The sequence below is a fragment of the Setaria italica genome, chromosome IX (assembly GCF_000263155.2).
Source record: "Setaria italica strain Yugu1 chromosome IX, Setaria_italica_v2.0, whole genome shotgun sequence".
NCBI classification, from domain to species: Eukaryota; Viridiplantae; Streptophyta; class Magnoliopsida; order Poales; family Poaceae; genus Setaria; species Setaria italica.
In genome coordinates, this window is record NC_028458.1 from 779,864 (window position 1) to 801,250 (window position 21,387).

At 45.6% G+C, this 21,387-nt stretch overlaps 5 protein-coding genes across 7 annotated transcripts; 1 reads left to right on the forward strand and 4 right to left on the reverse strand.

Annotated features, from left to right (window-relative positions):
• Window positions 1-1,775: 1,775 nt before the first annotated feature.
• LOC101762675 (ubiquinone biosynthesis O-methyltransferase, mitochondrial) lies at window positions 1,776-7,643 on the reverse strand. The gene is made up of 9 exons (XM_004981017.3): window positions 7,256-7,643; window positions 6,563-6,652; window positions 5,956-6,034; window positions 4,617-4,694; window positions 4,450-4,498; window positions 3,924-3,973; window positions 3,092-3,241; window positions 2,350-2,430; window positions 1,776-2,276 (listed from the first exon to the last, which is right to left on the reverse strand). Exons 1-9 carry the CDS (start codon window positions 7,531-7,533, stop codon window positions 2,133-2,135), a joined length of 999 nt encoding a protein of 332 aa, XP_004981074.1. The 5' UTR covers window positions 7,534-7,643; the 3' UTR covers window positions 1,776-2,132.
• Window positions 7,644-7,674: 31 nt separating this feature from the next.
• Window positions 7,675-11,153, forward strand: LOC101764443 (poly(ADP-ribose) glycohydrolase 1). The gene is made up of 9 exons (XM_004981022.3): window positions 7,675-8,278; window positions 8,370-8,574; window positions 8,783-8,887; window positions 9,166-9,284; window positions 9,411-9,554; window positions 9,662-9,731; window positions 10,042-10,179; window positions 10,329-10,391; window positions 10,742-11,153. The coding sequence occupies exons 1-9, from the start codon at window positions 7,737-7,739 to the stop codon at window positions 10,904-10,906; spliced, it is 1,551 nt and encodes a 516-aa protein (XP_004981079.1). The 5' UTR covers window positions 7,675-7,736; the 3' UTR covers window positions 10,907-11,153.
• LOC101763767 (probable thiol methyltransferase 2) lies at window positions 11,126-13,561 on the reverse strand. The gene is made up of 9 exons (XM_004981021.4): window positions 13,324-13,561; window positions 13,117-13,227; window positions 12,571-13,019; window positions 12,344-12,480; window positions 12,072-12,259; window positions 11,873-11,972; window positions 11,745-11,791; window positions 11,534-11,612; window positions 11,126-11,416 (listed from the first exon to the last, which is right to left on the reverse strand). Exons 3-9 carry the CDS (start codon window positions 12,671-12,673, stop codon window positions 11,360-11,362), a joined length of 711 nt encoding a protein of 236 aa, XP_004981078.1. The 5' UTR covers window positions 12,674-13,019; window positions 13,117-13,227; window positions 13,324-13,561; the 3' UTR covers window positions 11,126-11,359.
• A 517-nt stretch (window positions 13,562-14,078) lies between these two features.
• Window positions 14,079-16,628, reverse strand: LOC101763084 (pentatricopeptide repeat-containing protein At2g27610). Its single transcript, XM_022823057.1, has 2 exons — window positions 14,454-16,628; window positions 14,079-14,346 (listed from the first exon to the last, which is right to left on the reverse strand). Exons 1-2 carry the CDS (start codon window positions 16,494-16,496, stop codon window positions 14,344-14,346), a joined length of 2,046 nt encoding a protein of 681 aa, XP_022678792.1. The 5' UTR covers window positions 16,497-16,628; the 3' UTR covers window positions 14,079-14,343.
• A 593-nt stretch (window positions 16,629-17,221) lies between these two features.
• LOC101764847 (protein FAR1-RELATED SEQUENCE 6) lies at window positions 17,222-21,220 on the reverse strand. 3 transcript variants are annotated; one of them, XM_012843012.2, is made up of 7 exons: window positions 21,025-21,220; window positions 18,770-20,920; window positions 18,565-18,675; window positions 18,370-18,474; window positions 18,203-18,271; window positions 18,076-18,125; window positions 17,222-17,492 (listed from the first exon to the last, which is right to left on the reverse strand). In XM_012843012.2, the coding sequence occupies exons 2-6, from the start codon at window positions 20,909-20,911 to the stop codon at window positions 18,090-18,092; spliced, it is 2,463 nt and encodes an 820-aa protein (XP_012698466.1). In that variant the 5' UTR covers window positions 20,912-20,920; window positions 21,025-21,220; the 3' UTR covers window positions 17,222-17,492; window positions 18,076-18,089. The 3 variants fall into 3 exon arrangements, with proteins under 3 accessions (XP_012698466.1, XP_012698468.1, XP_012698467.1); XM_012843014.2 differs by having other exon boundaries at window positions 18,056-18,125; XM_012843013.2 differs by having other exon boundaries at window positions 18,770-20,923.
• Between the last annotated feature and the right edge of the window lie 167 nt (window positions 21,221-21,387).

A 21,387-nucleotide genomic window follows, 5' to 3' on the forward strand; every position in this document is an offset into this window, starting at 1 on the left:
TATCATGTGTCATAGGAGATTAAGCAATGTCCCTGCTGCCACTAAAAGAGGCTGCAAGGATAAGCACAAACTGGAGGCAGCTCTGGACGTGCTACCCTTATCTCTGCTTCGACGGTAGCAATGACGGCTCCACTGATGATGAGGACGATGACGGCAGTGTAAAAATAGGAAGAGCAAAATTCATTGCAACGATAAATTCTATCATCAAGCAGCACAGTGGAACAGGGCTCAACAAGTTGAGCATCACGTACAGCCTCAAGACCAGGTCCTGGGATCATCTTGATAAGTGGATTGTCTTTGCCGCCGCATCAAAGGCCAAGGTTATAGACATTAACCTGTTGGCAAAAGGGGAAAAGATACGGCGAGGCACACATGTTTATAGCTTCCCTCTTGAGGCTTTAGGTGCTCAAGAGGGCCCTTTTATCCAGTCCTTGGCTCTCAAGTATGTTTCTATAAAGCTAAACTTGGGACTCATCGCATGCTATGGTGTCGCTCATCTGAATGTACCACAAATAGCCCAAACACGAGTCCATACGGTGGATTTTCACGTTTCTGGCCTTGCTAATTTTCAGTTCAGTGGGGATGTGATTCCTATAACTCTCCATGGTTGCTCAAAGTCAGAGGAAGCAACGGTATTTCAGCAATCAAAAGTGCTAAACGTGCAGGCCTACATGGATCCTATATGGCTCTGGGCCGCACAGCCACAGGTACCTGGTCTTTCCAATTTCCTTTTTTTTTTTCTTCTTAATCATGCATAATCTTCAAATGGGTGTTAAAGTCTTGAACATGCAATGTTTCAGGTGCAAGCATTGTTGATGACCAAACCAATCGCATATGTTTATCAATCTGAGGCATCTGACTTGTGAAACATGGATCATGGTCTATCATGATACAAACAGCCAAAATGGTTGGCTCACTATTTGACCTTTGCACCCTACCTGGAGACGCTGCAATTGCATGTGAGTACTCTACTATTTTGTTGACGAAGATTTCTATGGATCTGATTCTGACTGGCTGATTCTTCTTAATTGTTGGCTTCCAAAAACAGATGAAGCATTCTTCGTCGTGGGACGGCTACTGCTGGTAGGGTGAGGTCACAGGGGAGGAAGTGTCCTGCTGTATGAGCCGTCTTCACCACCTCAAGACAGTCTATATGAGCGGGTTCCGGTGTTACTGGGCTCAGGTTGAGCTCTTGTGCAATATTCTGAAAAGGAGTGCCATGCTTGAGCATGTCACCATAGAGCCAAAGGTGACAATAGATGAAGATCCCCAGTCGAAGCATTTTGGCATACCTGAGCACGAGATCTGTGAATGGGCGTATCACACCTCACAACATTTTGGTAAAACCATCACTGTTGTACAAGATCGAAGAGCCTACAGTGCATCAGTAAACCATTGTGTAATTGAATCAGGTGGTGCCCCTGATACATGAAACACAATAGCAGCTCTACTCATCAGCCGTTAGCCTTCCTTTTTTGGCAGTGTTTATTCCCTAGTCAACATTGTTGATACACACCAAACTCAGGTGAAGAAATTACGACAATGTTGAAAACCAAATCATTCCTAATCAACCAGATGCACCAAGACCAGGCTGTCAAAACAAAAAGAAAGTTACTAGTTTTCTTGTCTGCATCCTCCAAAAATCGCTTTTTGGAAACAATCAGCCCCATCAGAGATCTGTTGCCAACGAAAAGCATCTCTATAAACACACCAAACGAATTGTGCCACAATGCATCTACAAATAATATGGTCAGTTATTCCAGCAATACCACACATCTCGCACTCAATATTACCAGGTCAATTCCTCTGCACTAAATTGTTCGACAGATTGCATCTCGTCATTTCATGGTACAAGAGTATTTGCCACAAAATTGCAAACACTGTATGAAGCATCCTTGTACAGTTGTATATTAAATTACAATAAAAAGAAAACAGAGCTAGCTCTACTTGTTAGCAGTTGTCTCTCGACAACTTAACTTTTTAATGGGGTAATGCCTCCCCCTGTTTCCGAGGAAAATAAAAAAGGGTAGGAAAATTCTGTTTTGCTACGTGGCTGTATTGTTAGCAGTCAGGTTCAAACAGCCTGATTTTTGCCTTCTGAAAAAGATGCACGGTCAATTCTTTTTCTTCAACTATGATAACCTTGCCTTTATGCTATCTGTTGATGGTGTTTCATTCTTCTTGATGCCAAAAGCAATATAATTCACACCGGTATCTTCTGACAGGGACCACTCACCACTAAGTGGATTATAAACGAACCCTGCCATCTCTTCAACCTGATGATAGATGTCAAGTTATCAGAAACACTACTTATAATCAAATTCAACATGATACAGTGAGAAAACTTACAGAGATAGAAGCCTTTTGCAGCATTAGGGAAAGCTCCTCAGGGGTAACCAGTTTGGACCACTCATGTGTGCCTCTAGGAAGCTGCATAAGTACAAAACTCAGAATGCGATATCAATCTTAAGCTGCACTAGCAGCTCACCTTAAGCAAAACTATGCCAGTATAATTCTAGAAACATCATAGCACTCTGGAGATTTCAACCGCTAGCTCCATTATAGGATTCTGACCAGGGTAACAAAAAATCAGGAACAAGCCGAGAAAAGTGAACTGGCATGGCATTGATTTCAGAATGGTGACCGATTCACAGGTTCTCTTCATTAGATAACTAAAATTTCAAATTTCAAAAGAAGTCTTCAAACTGGACCAATTTTGAGGGGTGTAAACCGCTGGTTTATGGGTCTAAGACTAAGACCCTGGTTCTGACAATCCTACAAATAAACAACTAGCTATACAGAGCGAGGGCATTCTCTATATGTACAGTCCGTGGCACCATATGTTAGGACGGACAGAACTACCATGTTTCGTTTACAGCATATCTGAATATTTAATTATTTCAAAAACTAATTTGTCATAGCTCAAGTTCATAAGAAGCATTAGCTGTCAGAAAGGTATGAACTACAAGTTGCACTCTCTAGAGTCAGACTTCACTCAGCTAGCATATTTCTCCAAAACAATGCGCCGCCAAACATAATTTACTGGTATGAGAAAATGAAGCTAAAACATGAAATAGGGCTGTATACTAACCCATCTGAGGATATACTCAGCAGCAACTATTGCAGTGGCATACGCTCTCATTGAACGGTTGATTGTGGAAACCACAGTGGCACCATTAGGAACTGTCAAAGCAGAGAGAGATTCGCAAAACTCCAAAGGATTAGCAACATGCTCAATCACCTGCAAAATATATGAAGTTCAATCCATATTTTAGATCCAAAGTACATTGGTTAACAGACTGTAAATAATTGAACCAAAAGAAGAAACAGGCAGTGGTCACATGATTTAAAGATTCTATTGTTGGAATGAGCTTGTATGCTGATATTCTGTTTTAGATTGCACAAGTTTCTAGTGCACATGTAATATGTCTGCACATCAGTGCGTGAAGCAGGTTTCTAGTACCATGGAACGGGGTGAGTGGCTTATTGAGGCACACCGTCCAGTGCTTGAATTCCGGAACATTGACCGTACCTCTGAGCTTTTTAATATATGAAGCTCTCGTTCTAAAAAAAAAAAGTTTCTCATGGATGAGTTATGCTGATGTACACATGGCACTGATATCCAGATAGATCCAGATGTATGTGAAGCAAACTAGTCTTACCTAACCTTACGACTGGGCCAATACAAGTATAAACATATTTTCTCTTAATGATTAATGCACACAGAAGTATTGCCACCATATGATCCATATTTCTAATAGGTAAATTACTCTCGATCAGAGAAAAGATAGCACAAATGGAAAGCTCTAGGCAATAAATTACAGGATCACCAAGGTAACTTTTTCAGTACCATTCAAAACAAAAGGCTCCTCCATACTTGTTTGAAGGAGGATGGGTGCAGGCAGAACCAGAAATAAGCATACCTCAAGAGAAATGACAGCATCAAATAACCTTTTCTCTTTTACCAATGCCTCTGCATGTAAACAATTTCCATATAAGTTTTCTCCAATCGTAGTCATAAGAAATATAAGGAATCAATCACTTCGATATCCAAATTCATTCTCTTGTCAAAATTGGAAAGGTAATGTTCTTCCTTTGTAGTACAACTGATTCTTACATATAATTATTGCAATAGTAACCACGTTAAGTACTAGCAAAGTTTACAGTGAACAATCCACACTGCTTAACCCATATATGTGAAGTTGTGAACTAAGGACAATATTATTCCCCCAAAAGAAAGTTACATCACACTACGGTGTCAATGGAAAAGAACTGCCAGGGTCAACACAGCAGCTCCTCTTCATTGCTCAACAGAAATGCAATAGGTAAATGCTGTTAAAACCCTACAATGGAGAGACCACCTTTCAAAAAGAATGCCGTTCACTCAACATATAATTTAATTTAGAGAGAGAGAGAGAGAGAGAGAGAGAGAGAGAGAGAGAGAGAGACCAGCTGTTGTGCAGCAATACTCAATGGAAGCAGTTGTCGGATCAGATGCCTGAGAACATAAGAACTAAGAATCATTAGCTGAAGGAATACTGAAGTTATGGATTTAACAAACATAGATACATTCACCTAATAATTTACATGCTTAAGACTCAAGAGTTTGTGCATACCGCATGAATACTTGCAATCTTTATATTCTTTTCGACAGCATCAATTGCAGTAACTGTAGCTCCCATCCGAGCAAGAGGCTGCCATCCAGCACCAAGATATAATCAGTTTATTGTTATTTTCCAAAAAGATCACAAAACAAAGAAATGCCTGTTACAGTCCACAATTGCACTCAAAACACCCAAAAGGGATTGCATTGACAATAAGAAGTAATGCTGACACTTTCAAACCAACTAGTTACCTTATAGTATGCCAGCTCTACAAATTTACTAAATTAATTAGCAGTATCATGCGCAATGTTCCAAGCTGAACTAGCACAAGTGTTGAAGTTTGTATCCACAGTCACAAAGCCATTTAAAAATGGAAATAAGGAATCATTTTCAGCATTTTCTATATACCAAAATTTTCTCCAAAGAGTAGGTACAGAACAGAAATAAGATGATAAATGATTCAAATCCAAATCAATAAGCTTGACTCTGACTTTAGGATACGTAAAGTGAATGCAGTTATGAGTTTCATTAGTTTAAAAGATTTAGTTAGACACTGCTTAAAATTATTATATATGTGACAATAACCTCAACCTAAAATCCCAACCAGCCTGCCTATCCATTCAAGATATTTCAATAAGCAATGTTAAAGTTAAATTCTACTCGCTGATCTAAATCTTGAAATTCCATATGAAATTCACATCAATCAGAAAGCCATGAATATAATTACACAAGCCATATGAATACATGTGTGCATTCATAATCCCATCCTGAACCATCCTCCTCCAAGGAGCAAAGTTCATGCATGCACAAGACCACCAAGGTGGAGGGAGAACCATTTATCACCACAACCAACTCAATCCTTTAATAAGTACTCCCTCCGTTCCAAATTGTAAGTCATTCCAAGAATCTTGGAGAGTCAAAGTATCTTAAGTTTGATCAAATTTATATGATAATATAATAACATTTATGATGTCAACTAAGTATCATTAGATTCTTTATCAATTATATTTTCATAGTATATCTATTTGATGTCATAAATCTTTATATTTTTCTCTATAATTTTGGTCAAACTTGAGATGTTTTGACTCTCCGAGATTCTTGGAATGACTTACAATTTGGAACGGAGGGAGTAGTATAAAAATATGGGGGCATTGCACAAATACCACCTCAAAGAAAATCTGATAACCAAAAGGCCAACTGCTAGATGTCAAATCTGTTTGTAAGTATCTGTAACTTTTACCAAATGAGCCATACACATATCCCTTCATAAAAAAAAATATTGTCCCTTTACTATGAAAAGTGCCAGAAGGTAGCAATCCACAGAAATGATTGACAGAGAGCAGCAGTCTACCTCTGACAGGATGCCGCCTCCACATCCAACATCAATAACTTTGAGGCCTTCAAGTGGCTTAGATGAATATGGATCCCTCCTGAATGAATGAATGAATGAATATGTACAATTATGCAGTTAACTAAAAAGGAAAATAAACTAATAGTATGTGTTGTTTCAGCCCAAACAAGTAAGTTTCAGCCCAGACATACAGGCAAATGGAGTACTATACAAATTTACAAACACCGCTAATGATTTGGTTAGTCTACTAAAGCATATTAATTCACTAGCTCAATCAAGAAATCAATCCTATAGAAAGGCACTGCTCATGTAGACCAGGAACCCCTTAAGAGATGTTATTCACAAATAGCATGATTTATCATTTTTGTCTTTAAACTAGTAAGATATGCCATCAAGGAAACATTACAGATCATTGCTCATAATTGGTAAAATACTAAAATGAATGTGTTATATGGCTGCAGAAATGAAATAACTTCAACATTCAACCTTAAGTTATTCTTGTACCATTAGAAATATAGCTCAGCAGTAGATTTCATGCATAATTTATTCAGGTGGTTCATTATGGTATCAGCAAAAATGAATAAGTTCAAGGGGTGCAGAAATGTACCTGAAATGTCTGCAGAGAGTGGACCGGATAAAAGACAGTCGGGTTGGATTCATCAAATGCAACGGTTTGAATGGACCACTTGCATCCCACCTGTACATTCCAGAAATATCACCGTCATCAAAAAGCATTAACATGCAAGGAGATACCTGCAGTTCCTTGGAAATTTTAGCATTTCATTTGCGGTTCATTCCAAATCAATGTTAGCTGAACAGTCCCATCAAGTGCAACAGTCTAATCTGAGAGCTTCCATGGAAGTAGCTTGCAACATACTAACATTGACAAACATGTCTGACGATTCAACAACACTAGCTATCTATATCCAACCCCCAGTCAACGGAAACAAATGAATGAAGGATGGTGCAAATACTGGTATTCCTGGTTCCCTTCGTTTAGAACATTTCTTTAACCATTTCATGGCTGCATATGATAACCAATATCCAGATACAGTAGTCATGCCAATCGTGATCCCCTACAGTGCCCATCACTGCGGGAGACCTCCTGATGAGGCCAACTAGTCTGTTAAACTCTAGTGATGTGGCTCTCAATGCTACAGACAATGCTCACCACCATCCTTCGACTACACCCGCGCGTCAAACATGCCGTCGTCGAAGCCCAAACCCGCTCAAAATTTCATACAAGCATTTAGCAGGAGCTCAACGTCGCAGGCAGAGAAGGGAAGGATCTCACTCTTACCAGGTCTCGGCGATGGCAGCAAACTTAGCGACCTCCGCGGGGTTCAGCGACGATACGGTGGGACCGCCTCCGCCCGACCGCGACGGACCCCGAGGCGGAGATGGAGGACGCGGCGGCGGCGGGGCCGAGGTGGATGCAACGGAGGCGCGACGGCGCCATTGGGGGAGGAGGCTCTTGGAAGGAGAGTGGCTGGAGTTCAGGATTTGGGCCCCGCCGTAGTGTGTCGAGGCGGAGGAGAGGAGGCCGCGGCGGAGGGAGGGAGGCACGCGGCGGAGCATCGTGCGCGACGGGGCGGGCGGCGCACGGCAGCGACGGCGTGACGGCGGAGGGTTTTGGGCTTTTTGGTCAGCATGTGGTAACTGTGTGTGGGCCTCCTCGACTCGGTCGGGTGGCGGCCCAAAGCCCAAAGAAAACGCAGGGGCTCGCGCTTGCTCCGCCGAGGCGGAGTCAGTCAGACCCGCTCGCTCCGCCGTCCGCCGTCATGGAGCCGTCGGCTTCGGGCTTGGCGGCGCGCGGCGACCTGCGCTCAGCGCTGCCCTTCCTCCCCGTCGTCCTCCGCGGCGGCGCGCTTTTCTGGCCGCCCGCCGCTCAGGAGTCGCTCAGGGCGCTCGCGCTCGGCCCCGACGTCAGCCGCGTCGCCTCGGGGGACGTCCTCGCCGACGCGCTCACCGACCTCCGCCTCGCGCTCGCCATGCCCGCGCTGTCCCCCCGCGCCGCCGACGGCCTCGCGCTCTTCTTCGACGACCTCCTCTCGCGGGCCCAGGCGCGGGGCTGGTTCGCCGAGGTCGTCCCCAACCTCGCCCGCCTCCTCCTCCGCCTCCCAGCGCTGCTCGAGGACCACTACGCCAAGGCCGACGACGGCGCCTCCGGGCTCCGGATCCTGGCGTCGCAGGACGCGGGCATTGTGCTCCTCAGCCAGGAGCTCGTCGCCGCGCTGCTCACCTGCGCGCTCTTCTGCCTCTTCCCCACGGACGGCAGGGCCGAGGCGAGCCTTCCCACCATCAATTTCGACGGCCTGTTTGCGTATGTCCTCTCACATTTTGTGCTGCTTTGCTAATGGGTGGAAGACGAACTGGACAATTAACTGTGTGTTTGTTTACTGATCGTTCTACAGGGCGCTGATTCACAATGCAAGGCAAAGCCAGGAGCAGAAAGTGAGATGCCTTGTTCACTATTTCGAGAGGGTGACTGATTCTACACCAACTGGTTTCGTTTCATTTGAGCGCAAGGTTCTTCCCCGACGTGCTGTCTCGGTTGGTGTATCCTATCCTGATGTCGATGCGTGGATGAAATCCAGTGCACCCCTCTGCCAATTCCGGGTGAGAGGAATTACATTTTGATACTGGATGCTCCTTACTAGTATCTAGATTTTGGAGCTAAGGTGCAACTTGGCAAATATTTTGTTTCCTGGTATTCGCACATACAGGGATTTGTTGTGTAATTGTGTTGCAGTGATTGTCAAGTTACCAAAGCATGTTTACTGTTGAGATGAAATCTACTGATTGTTTGTTTTCTTTTCATTAGTAGGTATTTTCCTCAGGTTTTATTGAAGATGAGGAACAAGAAGCCCTTGAAGTCGACTTTGCAAATAGGTTTTTGGGCGGAGGTGCACTTTTCAGGGGCTGTGTTCAGGTCTCTCTCTTTCGATTGACAAATTATTAGTTTAGCAAATGTTTCCATCTGGGTTATCACAATCATGTGATATTGTTCATTTGTTACCAGATTTAAGAAAACATTCTGAATCTGTACAATTTGAGTGGTAGTTTGTCCATCAATTCCTATTTGTACTTTAAAAAGATAAACTTTTTTTGTGTTGTGCTTGAATAGAAATGTCTTTAATTTGTGTTATGCATATTACAATGCTTTGTGGTTTTCTGTGTGACCAATCTGTCTTTTTCTCTCCGGTGCAGGAAGAGATCCGCTTCATGATAAACCCAGAACTGATTGTGGGTATGCTCTTCATGGCTTCAATGGAAGATAATGAGGCCATAGAAATTGTTGGTGCAGAAAGGTTCTCGCAGTATATGGGGTTAGTTTAAATCTATCCACCCTTTACTTGACTTTAGTTCATAGACTAAGTAGAAAGAACTGGTATCATCCATGGTTGATTTCCTCTACAACACGTTATGAACCCAATATTTTTTTCTCCTTGCAGGTATGGCTCCTCATTTCGCTTTGTCAGTGACTATTTAGATAGCAAGCCCATTGATTCCATGGGTAGACGAAGAACTAGGATAGTAGCAATTGATGCTTTGGACTGTCCAACTAGGTTACACTATGAATCTAGTGGTCTCCTAAGGTAAATCAAGTTAATAATTTGGAGTCTCATAGTTGTCACCATTCACATTCTTTATCAGCAAATATTTTTTTTTGTGGTTTTAGCATTTCTAATACACCTTATTTCAGGGAAGTAAACAAGGCTCTTTGTGGATTTCTTGATCAATCAAAACTTCAGCTTTATGTGAAGCTTTTCCAGGTTGTTACTTAATCGCTCTGTTAAGTTTCTTTTACCAGCACTCCCACGCCTTTGTTTGTTTGAATGACCTTTTTACGGCTAATATGGGCTTAGTCAACATTGCAACCTGTATTTAGGTTCATTTATTTTCTCATAATCTGTCAATGATGTAATTGAAGGTAGATCAAACAAATATGGCACTCTGGTGCATGCATATTTAATCTCAAAGAAGGCTCGATATGATATGCTGGACTGTACAATGTATCCATTGCATTGGAAGTATGATAGATATATCTACTGACAATGTTTTCATTTTCTAAATACTGTTCAGGATTCTAATAACAAGGATAACTGTCCAAGTATCAGCTCCGATGAATATATAGGGGTTTCAACTGGAAACTGGGGTTGCGGTGCTTTTGGTGGAAATCCTGAAATCAAGAGCATGATTCAGTGGATTGCTGCTTCACAGGTATAGGATAAATGAAATTTGAATGTCAACTACGTTTATTCCATTTAAATGCCAGTACTTATCATTTGATCAATGAATATGGTTATCATTGGAGCAGGCAAATAAATTGTGTGCCTATTTTTTGCAAGTGAAATCTGTATATTGTGCAGGCACTCCGGCCTTTTGTTAATTACTACACTTTTGGGGATGCGTCTCTGGAAAGATTAGGGGAGGTACTATTCATCCATTCCACACAACTTTTGCTTACCCTACAGGACTAGAAAGCTATTTTAACTGTTCTACTTTCAAAGGTAGTAGTGTATGCTTGAAAGAAGGTGTGGGTCCTCTTTCAGCGCAGTCCAATAGAGCTTCTCTTTGGTTGGATTTTTTTTCTTTTTGAGGGCACTCTCTTTGGTTGGATTGACCATGGGGTCTTATTCTTTTCTAGAAGCTTAGCAAAATCACTTGCGCAATGGAGAGCAGAAATCAACTTGCTGGTCGAATGTCGATGATCACAATTCTGTTCTATTGGCTTCGTGGTTATGTTTTAAACTTCCCCCCCTGTGTCATCATGCTTTGACAGGTGATCCAGTGGATACTACGTCATGGTTGGACAGTCGGCGAATTGTGGCACATGCTGATCGAGTACTCATCCCAGAGGTTAAGAGGAGAAACGTTGAAGGGCTTTTTCGCCTGGCTACTTCCCAACGGTGGCCCCAAAAATGAAGTGGATTACATGTCTGAATAGCCCCGGTTCTGAGGTCAGGATCTGTCAGCTTCCTAAGAGTGCTGCGTGTTACTTGTGTAGATTTGTGTGTGCGTATAAACAGATAAAAAAACTGGTTAACTGCATCATTGCCCAGTTTCCCGTTAGCACTCTGGACGCTTTGCTTAAAATTGCCACGAATGTAACCCGCAACGACTAACTGCAGAGAACGCTGTTCCATGGCCGAGGCACATGATTCAGTATACAGGAAAAATGGTTTCTTTGTTTATTCAAGAGGAGCAGCAACTTACTGTTTTTGCATAATACAAATATGATATGTCCACAAACACGATCACAAACAATTTTACCAATTGTTTCACACAAGAACGAGCTTGGAGTCTTCCATGTAATGAGCATACGTTTTTTACTTCACCAGTGCAGAATTCATATTATTATTGCGGGCTGGATTCTTGTCGATAGTTTTACATTGCAGGATTATGCGGTGTGATTTGGGTTTGCCATTCTCTTCCACCTTGCGATTTTCTCCTTTCCCTGAAAAATTTAAGAAACAGGTTGAGTATGTTACTGCAACGTAGTAGTAATTTTACAACTAGTTATACTGTTAGTTGAAAGTACTCGTGAATCATCCAAGAGTGTAAATGAAAGTACCTTTCGTGGTTTAACTGCCACATCGTTGTCTTGGATGCAAGTGATCACGAAACCCAGGGGCTTGAGCACCTCCTCGTAACTGCATGTGCCATGCATGATCAAATTTTTTGTGAGAGAAGTCACAGCGTGTGTTTAGCATGTACTGGTACTGTAGATCGAGTACGGATAGCTAGTGCCATCGTCCATGGCGACGATGGCGGCGGCGTCTTACTCGAGCACTGTTGTGTTGAATGGCGGCCCAGCCTCCTGACCTTGAGCCTACCATCATGAAATCATTGATCAGTTTGTTGAAGAACAGGTACTCTCAGTCTGTTGGTCAATGGCAGTTGGTTACATTACCAGGTACATGAGGGTAATGAGTTCGCCATTGGGCTTGAGCAGGTCGGCCACTCGCTTCGCCCATGCTGGCCTCATGGACGGGTGGAAAGCACAGAAGAATCTGAAGCGCACGCATGATCGATCCAAAGGACAGGAGAAGTCATTTTTTCTGTTTCATCAGAATTAAAAGCAGTGGTAGTTTAGTGCTAGGATCATGCACGTGTAGTCGAAGATGAGGTCGAACAGCTCCGGCGGCTCCCAGGTGAAGAAGTCCGCCGCGACGAAGGCGAACAAGCTCCCGTCGTCGGCCGCCGCCGACCACTGCTTGGCCTTTGCTACGGCGGTCTCGCAGATGTCGAGGCCGACCACGAAGCGGCCGGGGCCGGAGAGCGCCACCACGTCGTACCCCTGCGCGAGTTGATCACATCAAGATCAAGGCAATGGATGCATGGCGGCCGGCGACGAGTAACCTGACGACGGAGGCGGACTGACCGCGCCGCATCCCGGGACGAGGACGGTGGCGGCGTCGCCGGGCAGCGTCCCGGACTTGGCGAGCTCGACGACGGCCGGCGTGGGCTGGCCCAGGTCCCACGGCGTGACGCCTTCCTCCCAGCACCGGCTCCACCCATCTGCGCCGCCGTGATCGTGACACGAGCGCGCGAGTTAAAAAAATGGTTTTACAGATGGATGACAAGCAAGCGAAAACTGAACGCGACTACCTGGAGAATATTCCGGGCCACCGATGAGCTGCCGCACGCGGGCCACCGCCGGGTTCGAGCCGTCCAGGACCTGGCCGGCGGCGACCGCCGCCGTGGACGCCATGGCCTTCCTGCTTCGGAATCAAGTTATTAACTACTACTGCACTGCCACTAGAGTAGTGTGTGCTCAATATATACTGCGATCAGGTGTGATTGCTTCAGATCACATTCGTGTGTTTGCCAAGCATGGAGAGATCTCAACCGATCAATGCGTCGTCTCGCCGGCCACCACGCGTTCCCCTGTGTGGTGTGGCCGGTGGAAGCTTGGCCGGCGGCGGCGCCACCAGTATCAGGCTCGGCTCTGCTCTCCTCTCCTCGTCACAATAAATTGATGATCTTGATGGCACAGACATATGGAGAATAATTGCATTGGGTGACTAATGGAGTTCACCAGAACAACCCTTCGACTTCTTCTCACCACATGATGTTTTAAGCAGGGACCGAAAAAAGGATAAAACTATGAGACGTTCAGATCAGATCATGACGGGATGAGCAAACAGAGCATACCTCTCGATTAGCATTGCAGAGCACAATTGAAGCTAAGGAGTGGAGGTGATGATGACCCTTCATTATCAGACACTAGCTAGAAGTATACGCACGTCATGGCTGTTGTGAGATCTGCATAAATTGAACATGGACAAGGAAACCAGAAATAATTGAACATGAATTCTGAACCAAAAATAGACGACAAATTCGGTGTAATAGAATCGTCACCAGCTAATTATTGGGGGTCGAAACTGATGAATTTCGGCTGCGGCGGGCATTCAGGGTTGCAATGGGGGCATTTGGCCATGCATTCATCCTTTGTGTCATAACAATCCATCGCCGGCTTTTGATTCAAGCAGCAGTAGCAGGTGTGCCAGTCTGATCCACACTTATCCCAGTGGCAAAACACCATTATTACAATGTTGCTTCCATTGGATGATGGTAAACGTCCAACGTCAAACAGTTGAAGACGACCTGCTGCTGCAATATTTTCCGTTGACGATCATCAGCATGAAAAATATGCATACATACAATAGATAGATGATGCATGGCGACATATACGACTTACATTGTGCCCGCGATGCAAGTAGCACAAGCAACAAGAGCATGGCTGCCAGGTACACTAGGCTGTTGCAGCCCCTCATGTTTACACAACAGCCTAACCTAAACCCTAGCTAGCTTGTTCACATAATATGGCCTGGTTATATAGATGATAGGGAGAGATCGGGACGTGCAATCAATGATTATACAAATGACGACAGAAGCAAGGATATTGATGGACAACTGTAAACAGTCGCGCGAGATATACAGACATACAAGTGGAAAATAAGTAGGAAATCAGCACTGGATATACATGGCAATTAAGGTAGAAAATCTGCTATCATGCATGATTACCGAGTTAGAGATAAGCAGGGAAAGATATCTATAGACAACCAGATCACTAGCCTATCTAGCTGTACAATCAAACACAGGAGAGGTACACATGGAAATAATATATGGAATCTGCACAGTTAATGGTATGAGTGTCAGAGATAATCATGGAAAGTAGGAATGTAAATATAGGGGGTAGGTATGTTTGGATCCACACAGATTATGTAATCCAACTCATGATCCAGTAATCACCTCAGATCCGCCAACCTCGTGTTGTAGAATCCTATGTTACTCAAGCTTTTACCAGCTTGGAAACAACCACCACAATCTGGGTGGATCCCCAGGATCCGAACCTCACCAGAACAGCCCTTTGGTTTCTCACTGCAAAACCAAAGGAATTGTGCTAACAGTTTACTATGGCATACACTATGTGTTACTGTACATGTAGAGTCTGCAAGTGATCTGTTTATCTTTGGCAGCTATAGAACCTGCATACGAACATCTAAGCCTGCATCTTGCATCACATCAACGAGCTCCGCAAGCATCTGATAGATGGACGCCGAGTCTGGATGCGACGTGTCTCTTGCAACAAAGGTGTGGACCTCGTTCTTGACCTCAATCCAGCTTTCCCCGGCTTCCTTCTTCACCCCCACCTCGTCCATCCTCCGCCGAACCCTCCCGGCGTCCTGCCATTCCCCGTGCATCGCGTAGATGTTCGACATCAGCACGTAGCTTGCAGAGTCTCTTTCTGAAAGCTCCATGAGCTTGTCTGCGGCGAGCTTTCCCATATCCAGATTCCTGTGCAGCTTGCACGATGCTAATAGTGTCTTCCAAATCAACACATCAGGCTCGAATGGCATCTTCTCGATCATGCCTAGTGCCTCATCGAATCTGCCATTTCGACCCAGCATGTCGATCATGCATGCATAATGGGAAGGGGTTGGTATGATACCATATTGATCAATCATTAGTCTGAAGAACATCTCCCCTTCCTTCACCAGACCTGCATGATTGCACCCCACCAAGACTCCAAGAAATGTTGAATCGTCAGGCTTGCAACCACTGGAGCACATCTCACTGAATGCCTCCAGTGTCAAGTTCACATCTCCATGCTGCGCGAAACCATGAATCAGTGAGTTCCAAGACGTGACATCATGAAGATTCATGACATCAAATGCAAGCCTTGCAGATGCAATTTGACCACATTTGGAGTACATGTTGATCAGTGCATTCCCAGTACAAATTTTGGAGTCACACCCCAGTTTTAGAGCCAGGCAATGAAACTGCCTTCCTTGATCCAGCAATGCCAGGTCTGCACAAGAACTCAGACCGCTAGAGAAGGTGTAGTCATTCGGTGCGAAACCTTGTGAATGCATCTTAGAAAGCAATGCAACAGCCTTCTCACCAAAACCATTCTGGAAGTTGGCAGAAATAGCAGCTGTCCAGCTAACAAGGTCAGGATTTTCAATATGGTCAAGCACAGCCTCAAGTTCTTCTGTAAGACCACTTCTACCATACATGGAGAGTAAAGCGTTTGATACTCGAATATCTGTCATCAAGTTGTGCTTGATGGCTGAGCAGTGAATTTGACGCCCCAGATCAGCGGATCCACAAGCGCCAAGAGCAATTGAGAACGCAAACTCATTCGGCTCGACACCCTCTGAAACCATCTCGCTGAACACTCGCAGTGCATCTTCCAACCGCCCATCCCTGCTGCACAGCTGCATCATGGAACACCATGACACCACGTTCTTGGAGTCGAGTTTTTGAAACACCGACCTCGCCATGTCACAGTCACCATTCCTCGAATAGAGATCGATCAGCGCACTTGATGCATAGACACTCTGCAAACCCATCGCCTTGACAATGTACCCATGTATCTGCTCACCGAGAACTCGTGGGCACGCTGCCAGAATGCTTGTCATCGTGTGCTCGTTCGGCTGCAAACCCTGCCTCATCATCTGACAGAGCACCTCCACAGCCCGTGCGAACTCACCGTCCCTGCAGAGCGCCGAGACGAGCGAGGTGTACCCCACGACATCCGGCGACTCCATCTGGCGAAACACCTCCTCGGCCGCCCGCAGAGAGCCGCACCTCGAGTAGAGCTCGATGAGGCAGGTCCCAATCCAGGCGTCCCCCGCGAATCCCGCCCGCACGGCGAGCGAGTGCACCTGCTCCCCGAGGCCGAGCGCGCCCGCGGCCGCGCACGCCGCCAGCGCCGCGTTGCAGGCGAAGTCGTTGGTCGCGACGCCGGACGCCAGCATGTCCGCGAACATCGCCGCGGCCGCCTCGGGGCGGCCGTTCCGCGTGCACCCGGAGATGGCCGAGGTCCAGGCCACGACGTTCTTGCGGGGCATCCGGTCGAACAGGTCGAGGGCGTCCGTCAGCCTCCCGGACTTCATCAGGCTGTCCAGCCGCTTGCAGTCGAGAACGACGCCGGGCGGCTCGGCGCGGGGTCCACTGGCCGTTGCCGGCGTGGACCTGGCGGGCGGTGGGACATGGCTCGGCGGCGTGGGTGGGAGCGCGGCCATGTCCCGTGCCCGTGGGCAGGGGCCAAGCGGAGCTGGGTATCAGAGTACTGCCTGCTCCCTGCTCCCTGCTCCCTGCTCCAGTGCTCCATCTGCTTGTGCTTGGTTGGATGAGGAGGGGAAAGACGGGAGAGCGCGGAACAGAAATGGGCTGGGCCGCTAGGGAGCGACGAGAGAGAGATAGGGGCCGAGAATTGGGCCCAGAGATCATTGGCTCAATTGAGTTTCTAAGAGCAACTCTAAGAGGTTGCTAATCTTACCCTCAATACTTTTTTAAGGAAAAAAGAGAAAAAAAACGAACTCCAACAGTCCACCCAACCCTTCCTCAATTTTTCAGCAACGCTAAAAAACAGCCTACCACCGCGTATATTTTAGCGTTGGCATTCCTCCCCCAATCCTGATTCCCGTACGCTCACGCGTCCCTTCCAATGGGCCCCAATACAATGACGTGGCCTGTTTTAAAATATTGGGGGCTATTTATTAGCGATATGCTGTGGATTGATATGTTTTTGCGGGATATTTTTTTTTGGAAGAACCCCCAGTACATAGTTTTAGGAAAGAATTTTTTGGAGTACTCTTGAAGTTGCTCTAAATGACATTTTACTGCTGAACATATAGAAACATACTAGTATGGTACATCTGGTTGCTACGTTAATGATCGGCCGTGAATGGTTGAACAAGCAGAAGCGATCGTCGAGTGGTGCGGGCGAGCTCATAGACTTTGTGGATGTTAACAAAGACGAAAATTATGGGTTCTTTCAAGAAGAAGATGATGATGATGTGTATACACATGTCAATTGGGGTAACATCGATGCTACAACGTTCCTAAGCCCCACGAGCAGTCAGTGTCAGCATGTATTCCCAAAGGCGCTCTGTTAGATGAGATCCCAACAACCCAAGTGCAACTCCATTTGGCCGGCCTGCTTCAACGCGTACGCCCCGAGTCCTCGGCGGCAGCGGCGCCCCAAAGTCCAAACAAAGGATTCCTCATCCAGTTTCCTGCACATTTCATGCAGCATTAAACAATCTCAGAAAATGGGCACGGGATTTGGAAATATAACTCATACTGAATGTCAGCATTACATTTACTGGCATGGATATTTCCCAGCTAAACACACAAAGCTTCTCTTATACTACCAAATACTACATGCCGATGGAGCAGTTAAGCGGATTTTCATGTTCTTCTTTCTTCTACCTGATTGTGTCACCCTAATGATCACCCCGCAGAATAACCAAAGGCTGTTCTACAGGGTCAAGTAAAATGCTAAAATTTCAACCCAGTTTCAAACACTCTTCCACGAGATCTTCTGAGTCAAAGGCTAACATATTAACTCGCAAGACAAATATGATTTATCATCTCAACATGGCATATACTTAGGGGGCCGAAGTGCAAAGCCCCGTAGCCTATCCGTGGTCGGGAAGGCAGGCGAAAAGCACGCACAAAAAAAAAAGAAAGCTAAAATCTTTTTTTTTCTTTTCTTCTTTTGAAACCCATTATCAGGCTTTTGCTTTTTATTGTGCTACTCTACAGTCTACAGGAGAAGTTCTCAAGAGAAAGAAACCTGAATGGCAAACCACATACCCTGAGTCCAATTGCTATGATGTTCGTCTGCCATAAGGCACTTGGTCGTCCTACATTTGTGACAATGCATCAGTATATACGCTTATCACTAAATGTTTACACTAAAGAAACTGCAAAGTACATTCACCTGATACATGCTATTAGGATACACCCATTGCACCCTAGAGTGCTCTGCTGCTGATGTAGGTTGGCCAAACTGCCCAGTTTGCAGAAACCATTTTTAAGTCTTTTCCTTTATTGCACATATTTTATTCAAGAAAAAAAAATGCAAGTGCAGCATAGCAAAGAATAAACCTGCAAAGTGTTTCCTGCATGCAGCTGGTTACCAAAGTTGTGTGGGTGACCAGATTGCACCCCATAACGGCTATCAAATGATAGCTCACTTGGATTGACTTCTTCCTGGAAGATGCACAGTTAAAAGTAAATATAATGTCAAGAATCTCATTTCTGACAATGGGTAAGCAACCAATTACTGAGAAAAGCGGCTACCATGAGATCAACAACTCCATGTGTCCTGACATGACTGCCAAGGTTTGAGGCAGTCGAAGAAGAATGAAAAGCACCCTTCTGAGTTACATCTGTCGATACTAATAAGGAGTCCTGTCATACCAAAAATAATGGTTAGCACCAATAATGAAATGGCACAAGGAGTGCACATAATAGAAGGAAACACCTTATTCCCAAACTAATTTACCATAGAATCCACGCTTATCTCTTTACTCTTTTTAGGAGGACGTCCTCGGCGCTTCTTCGCCGGACCCCCCTCGGATGAACCAGGTTGTGTATGGTTGTCACCATTCACAATCGCACGTTCAGCTGGCGTAAGTTTCTGCTCCAAATCACGGCACAGATTATCATCAAGAAGTGTCTCTTTTATGTCTTTTATAAGCCTTACTGCATGCCTATACTTCTCGTCTGATGACATTCCAATCTCGACAAGGCGAAGGAACTGCAAAGAAATATAATCGTAACGTTCAACATGATTACTTGTTGCCAAATCCTTTGGTGGATTATCCGAGTAGTGCAACAGCTTGAAGTCACTACGCCATCTGCTAAGTACATAACAAGGAAGGATGTCATATACTTGCTGCCATTTAAGCACAGATAATGCGTGCCTACAAATGATGCCGCAAAACTGAAATAGACCACAGTTACACTCCATCTTGTTTGCCGCCATACAGTGAACAACCTCATACTTTTTATTCAGCATTTCACTAGCTGGTTCAGTCAAATCAATAACTATAAAAGAAGATGCTGATCCATCCAGCTGAACTTGACAATGCATTGTTGCCTTCAGCTCATCCTGGAACCTTATAAACATATTCAAGGTGTACAATCTGGATAGCTGCTCTTCCATTGGGTACTTTGATATCACGACCCTGCTGCTATTTGATGAGTCAAAATCATCTTGTTGCTCCATTTTGTATTTGTTCTCCAAAAGTATCATGTAGCTATCAAGGAATGACACCAATGTGGTCTCTGAGTTGATTGAATCCTCAAAAAATGCACTTGGACTTTCACGCTGGCTAAAAGTGCAAAGCCCAGCCCAGAAGGCGTCCTTAAGGAAGGCAGGGGCCCACAAGTGCCGATTCTCATACAGAAATGTGATCCATTCATTGTCCTGAAGGCCAAATCGATCAATCCAGTTCTTCCACCTTGCCTCAAACTCATCATCACTCAAAGAATCATATATTACAGTCTCCAGTTCGGTTCTCATTGCTTCATATTCTGGAAATTCTCCTAATTTTTCTGAAACACTTCTCAGTACATGCCAATCACTTATTCTATGGCGTGTTTTCGGAAACACTTCTCGGACTGCGGCTTTTATCGCCACACATTCATCAGTAACCACAGCATTTGGAGATCGTCCTTTCATACAAGTTAACCACGACTTGAACAGCCATAAGAAGCTCTCCGTGCTCTCATCTGACAGCAAGCCACACCCTAACAATACAAGCTGACCATGGTTATTCACACCCAGAAACGAAACAAGGGGGACATGATACTTGTTCCTTAAGCATGTTGTATCGATCAAAATAGCATCATCAAAATATTGATATGCTGCCCTGGATCTTGAATCGGCCCAGAGAACACTCCTTAGATGGCCTTCTACATAAAAATCCATGACATAGAAGGAGTTTGGTAGCTTTGCCTGCATGTCCGCAAAGAAACTGTTGATGGCCACAACATCAGCTTCCCCAATCTTAAGCCTTCCCCAGTCATCAAATATTGGGACATCAATGTCACCGGTGGCCGAGCATTCTCCTCTGGCAGCCCTCACCACGAGATCTTTGCTCATCCCACTGGGCAGTGTCTTGTAGCATCTCAGAAAGCGCGCTGCGGACGGATTCAGCGCGTGATTGTGCTCAAGGTTCACATCCGTCAGGTGCAGCAAGCCGTCCCCCCACAGCCTGGCGACCACGGTGGCCTGGCAGTTGGTTTTGGCCGTCGGCCTGGCCTGGTAGCAGGCGTCCTCCTTACCGTTCCCCCACTTGTTGCAGACAAGCACGAGGCGGCGGCAGAGGCCGGCCTTGGTGAAGGAGGACTTCTTGACGCATACCCCGAAGCCCGTGCGCAGGGCGTAGCGCTTGTAGAAGTTGAGCACCTCCTCGTAGGACTTGAACACCATCCCGTCCCTCGGCGTGCGGTCGTCCCCGTACTGCGCCGCCGACGCGGCGGCGCCGTCGTCCAGCTCGACGCTCTCCGCCGCGGCCGCCGCCTCGACCATGGCGGCGAGCTCCTTGCTGCCGGGCGAGATGTCCCCGGCGTCGTCGTCGTCTTCCTGGTTGCCCCCGTAATCCAATTCCTCCCCCGGGTTCAAGCCCACCTCCATCATGACTCCCTCCTACTAATCCACAACCCAATCAGTTGCGGAATCGTGCGAACGAACTCTTAGAACAAGAGAATCCATTCTACAGCCAGTGATTCAAACAAGCTAGGGTTGCTTACCGACAAGAGAAGAGATCAATCTGAGTCCGCCGGAAGGGAGGAGGAATATGAGAGAGCAATTCTTGGAGGTGGCCGGAGGTGTGAGAGGGTCGTTGGGACGAACGGGGCCAGGCAGCCAGCCGGAAGGGAGCGCCGCCGCAGGCTTGTCAGGGGGGAGAGAAGGCTTCGAAGTGGAAGTGGGGCTACCAGGGCCAAAGGAGCGACGTGACAATATTGATATTTTCAAAGGTTGTTTTCGCACAAAATGGTGCGCTTCACAATTATGGGATAATAATTTGGGCTTTCGGGCTAATTTTACAAGGAAAAAGGAATTGGACGCCAGGCAACGCTTTGCCAAGCGATAAATAATAATCTTGTCATTTT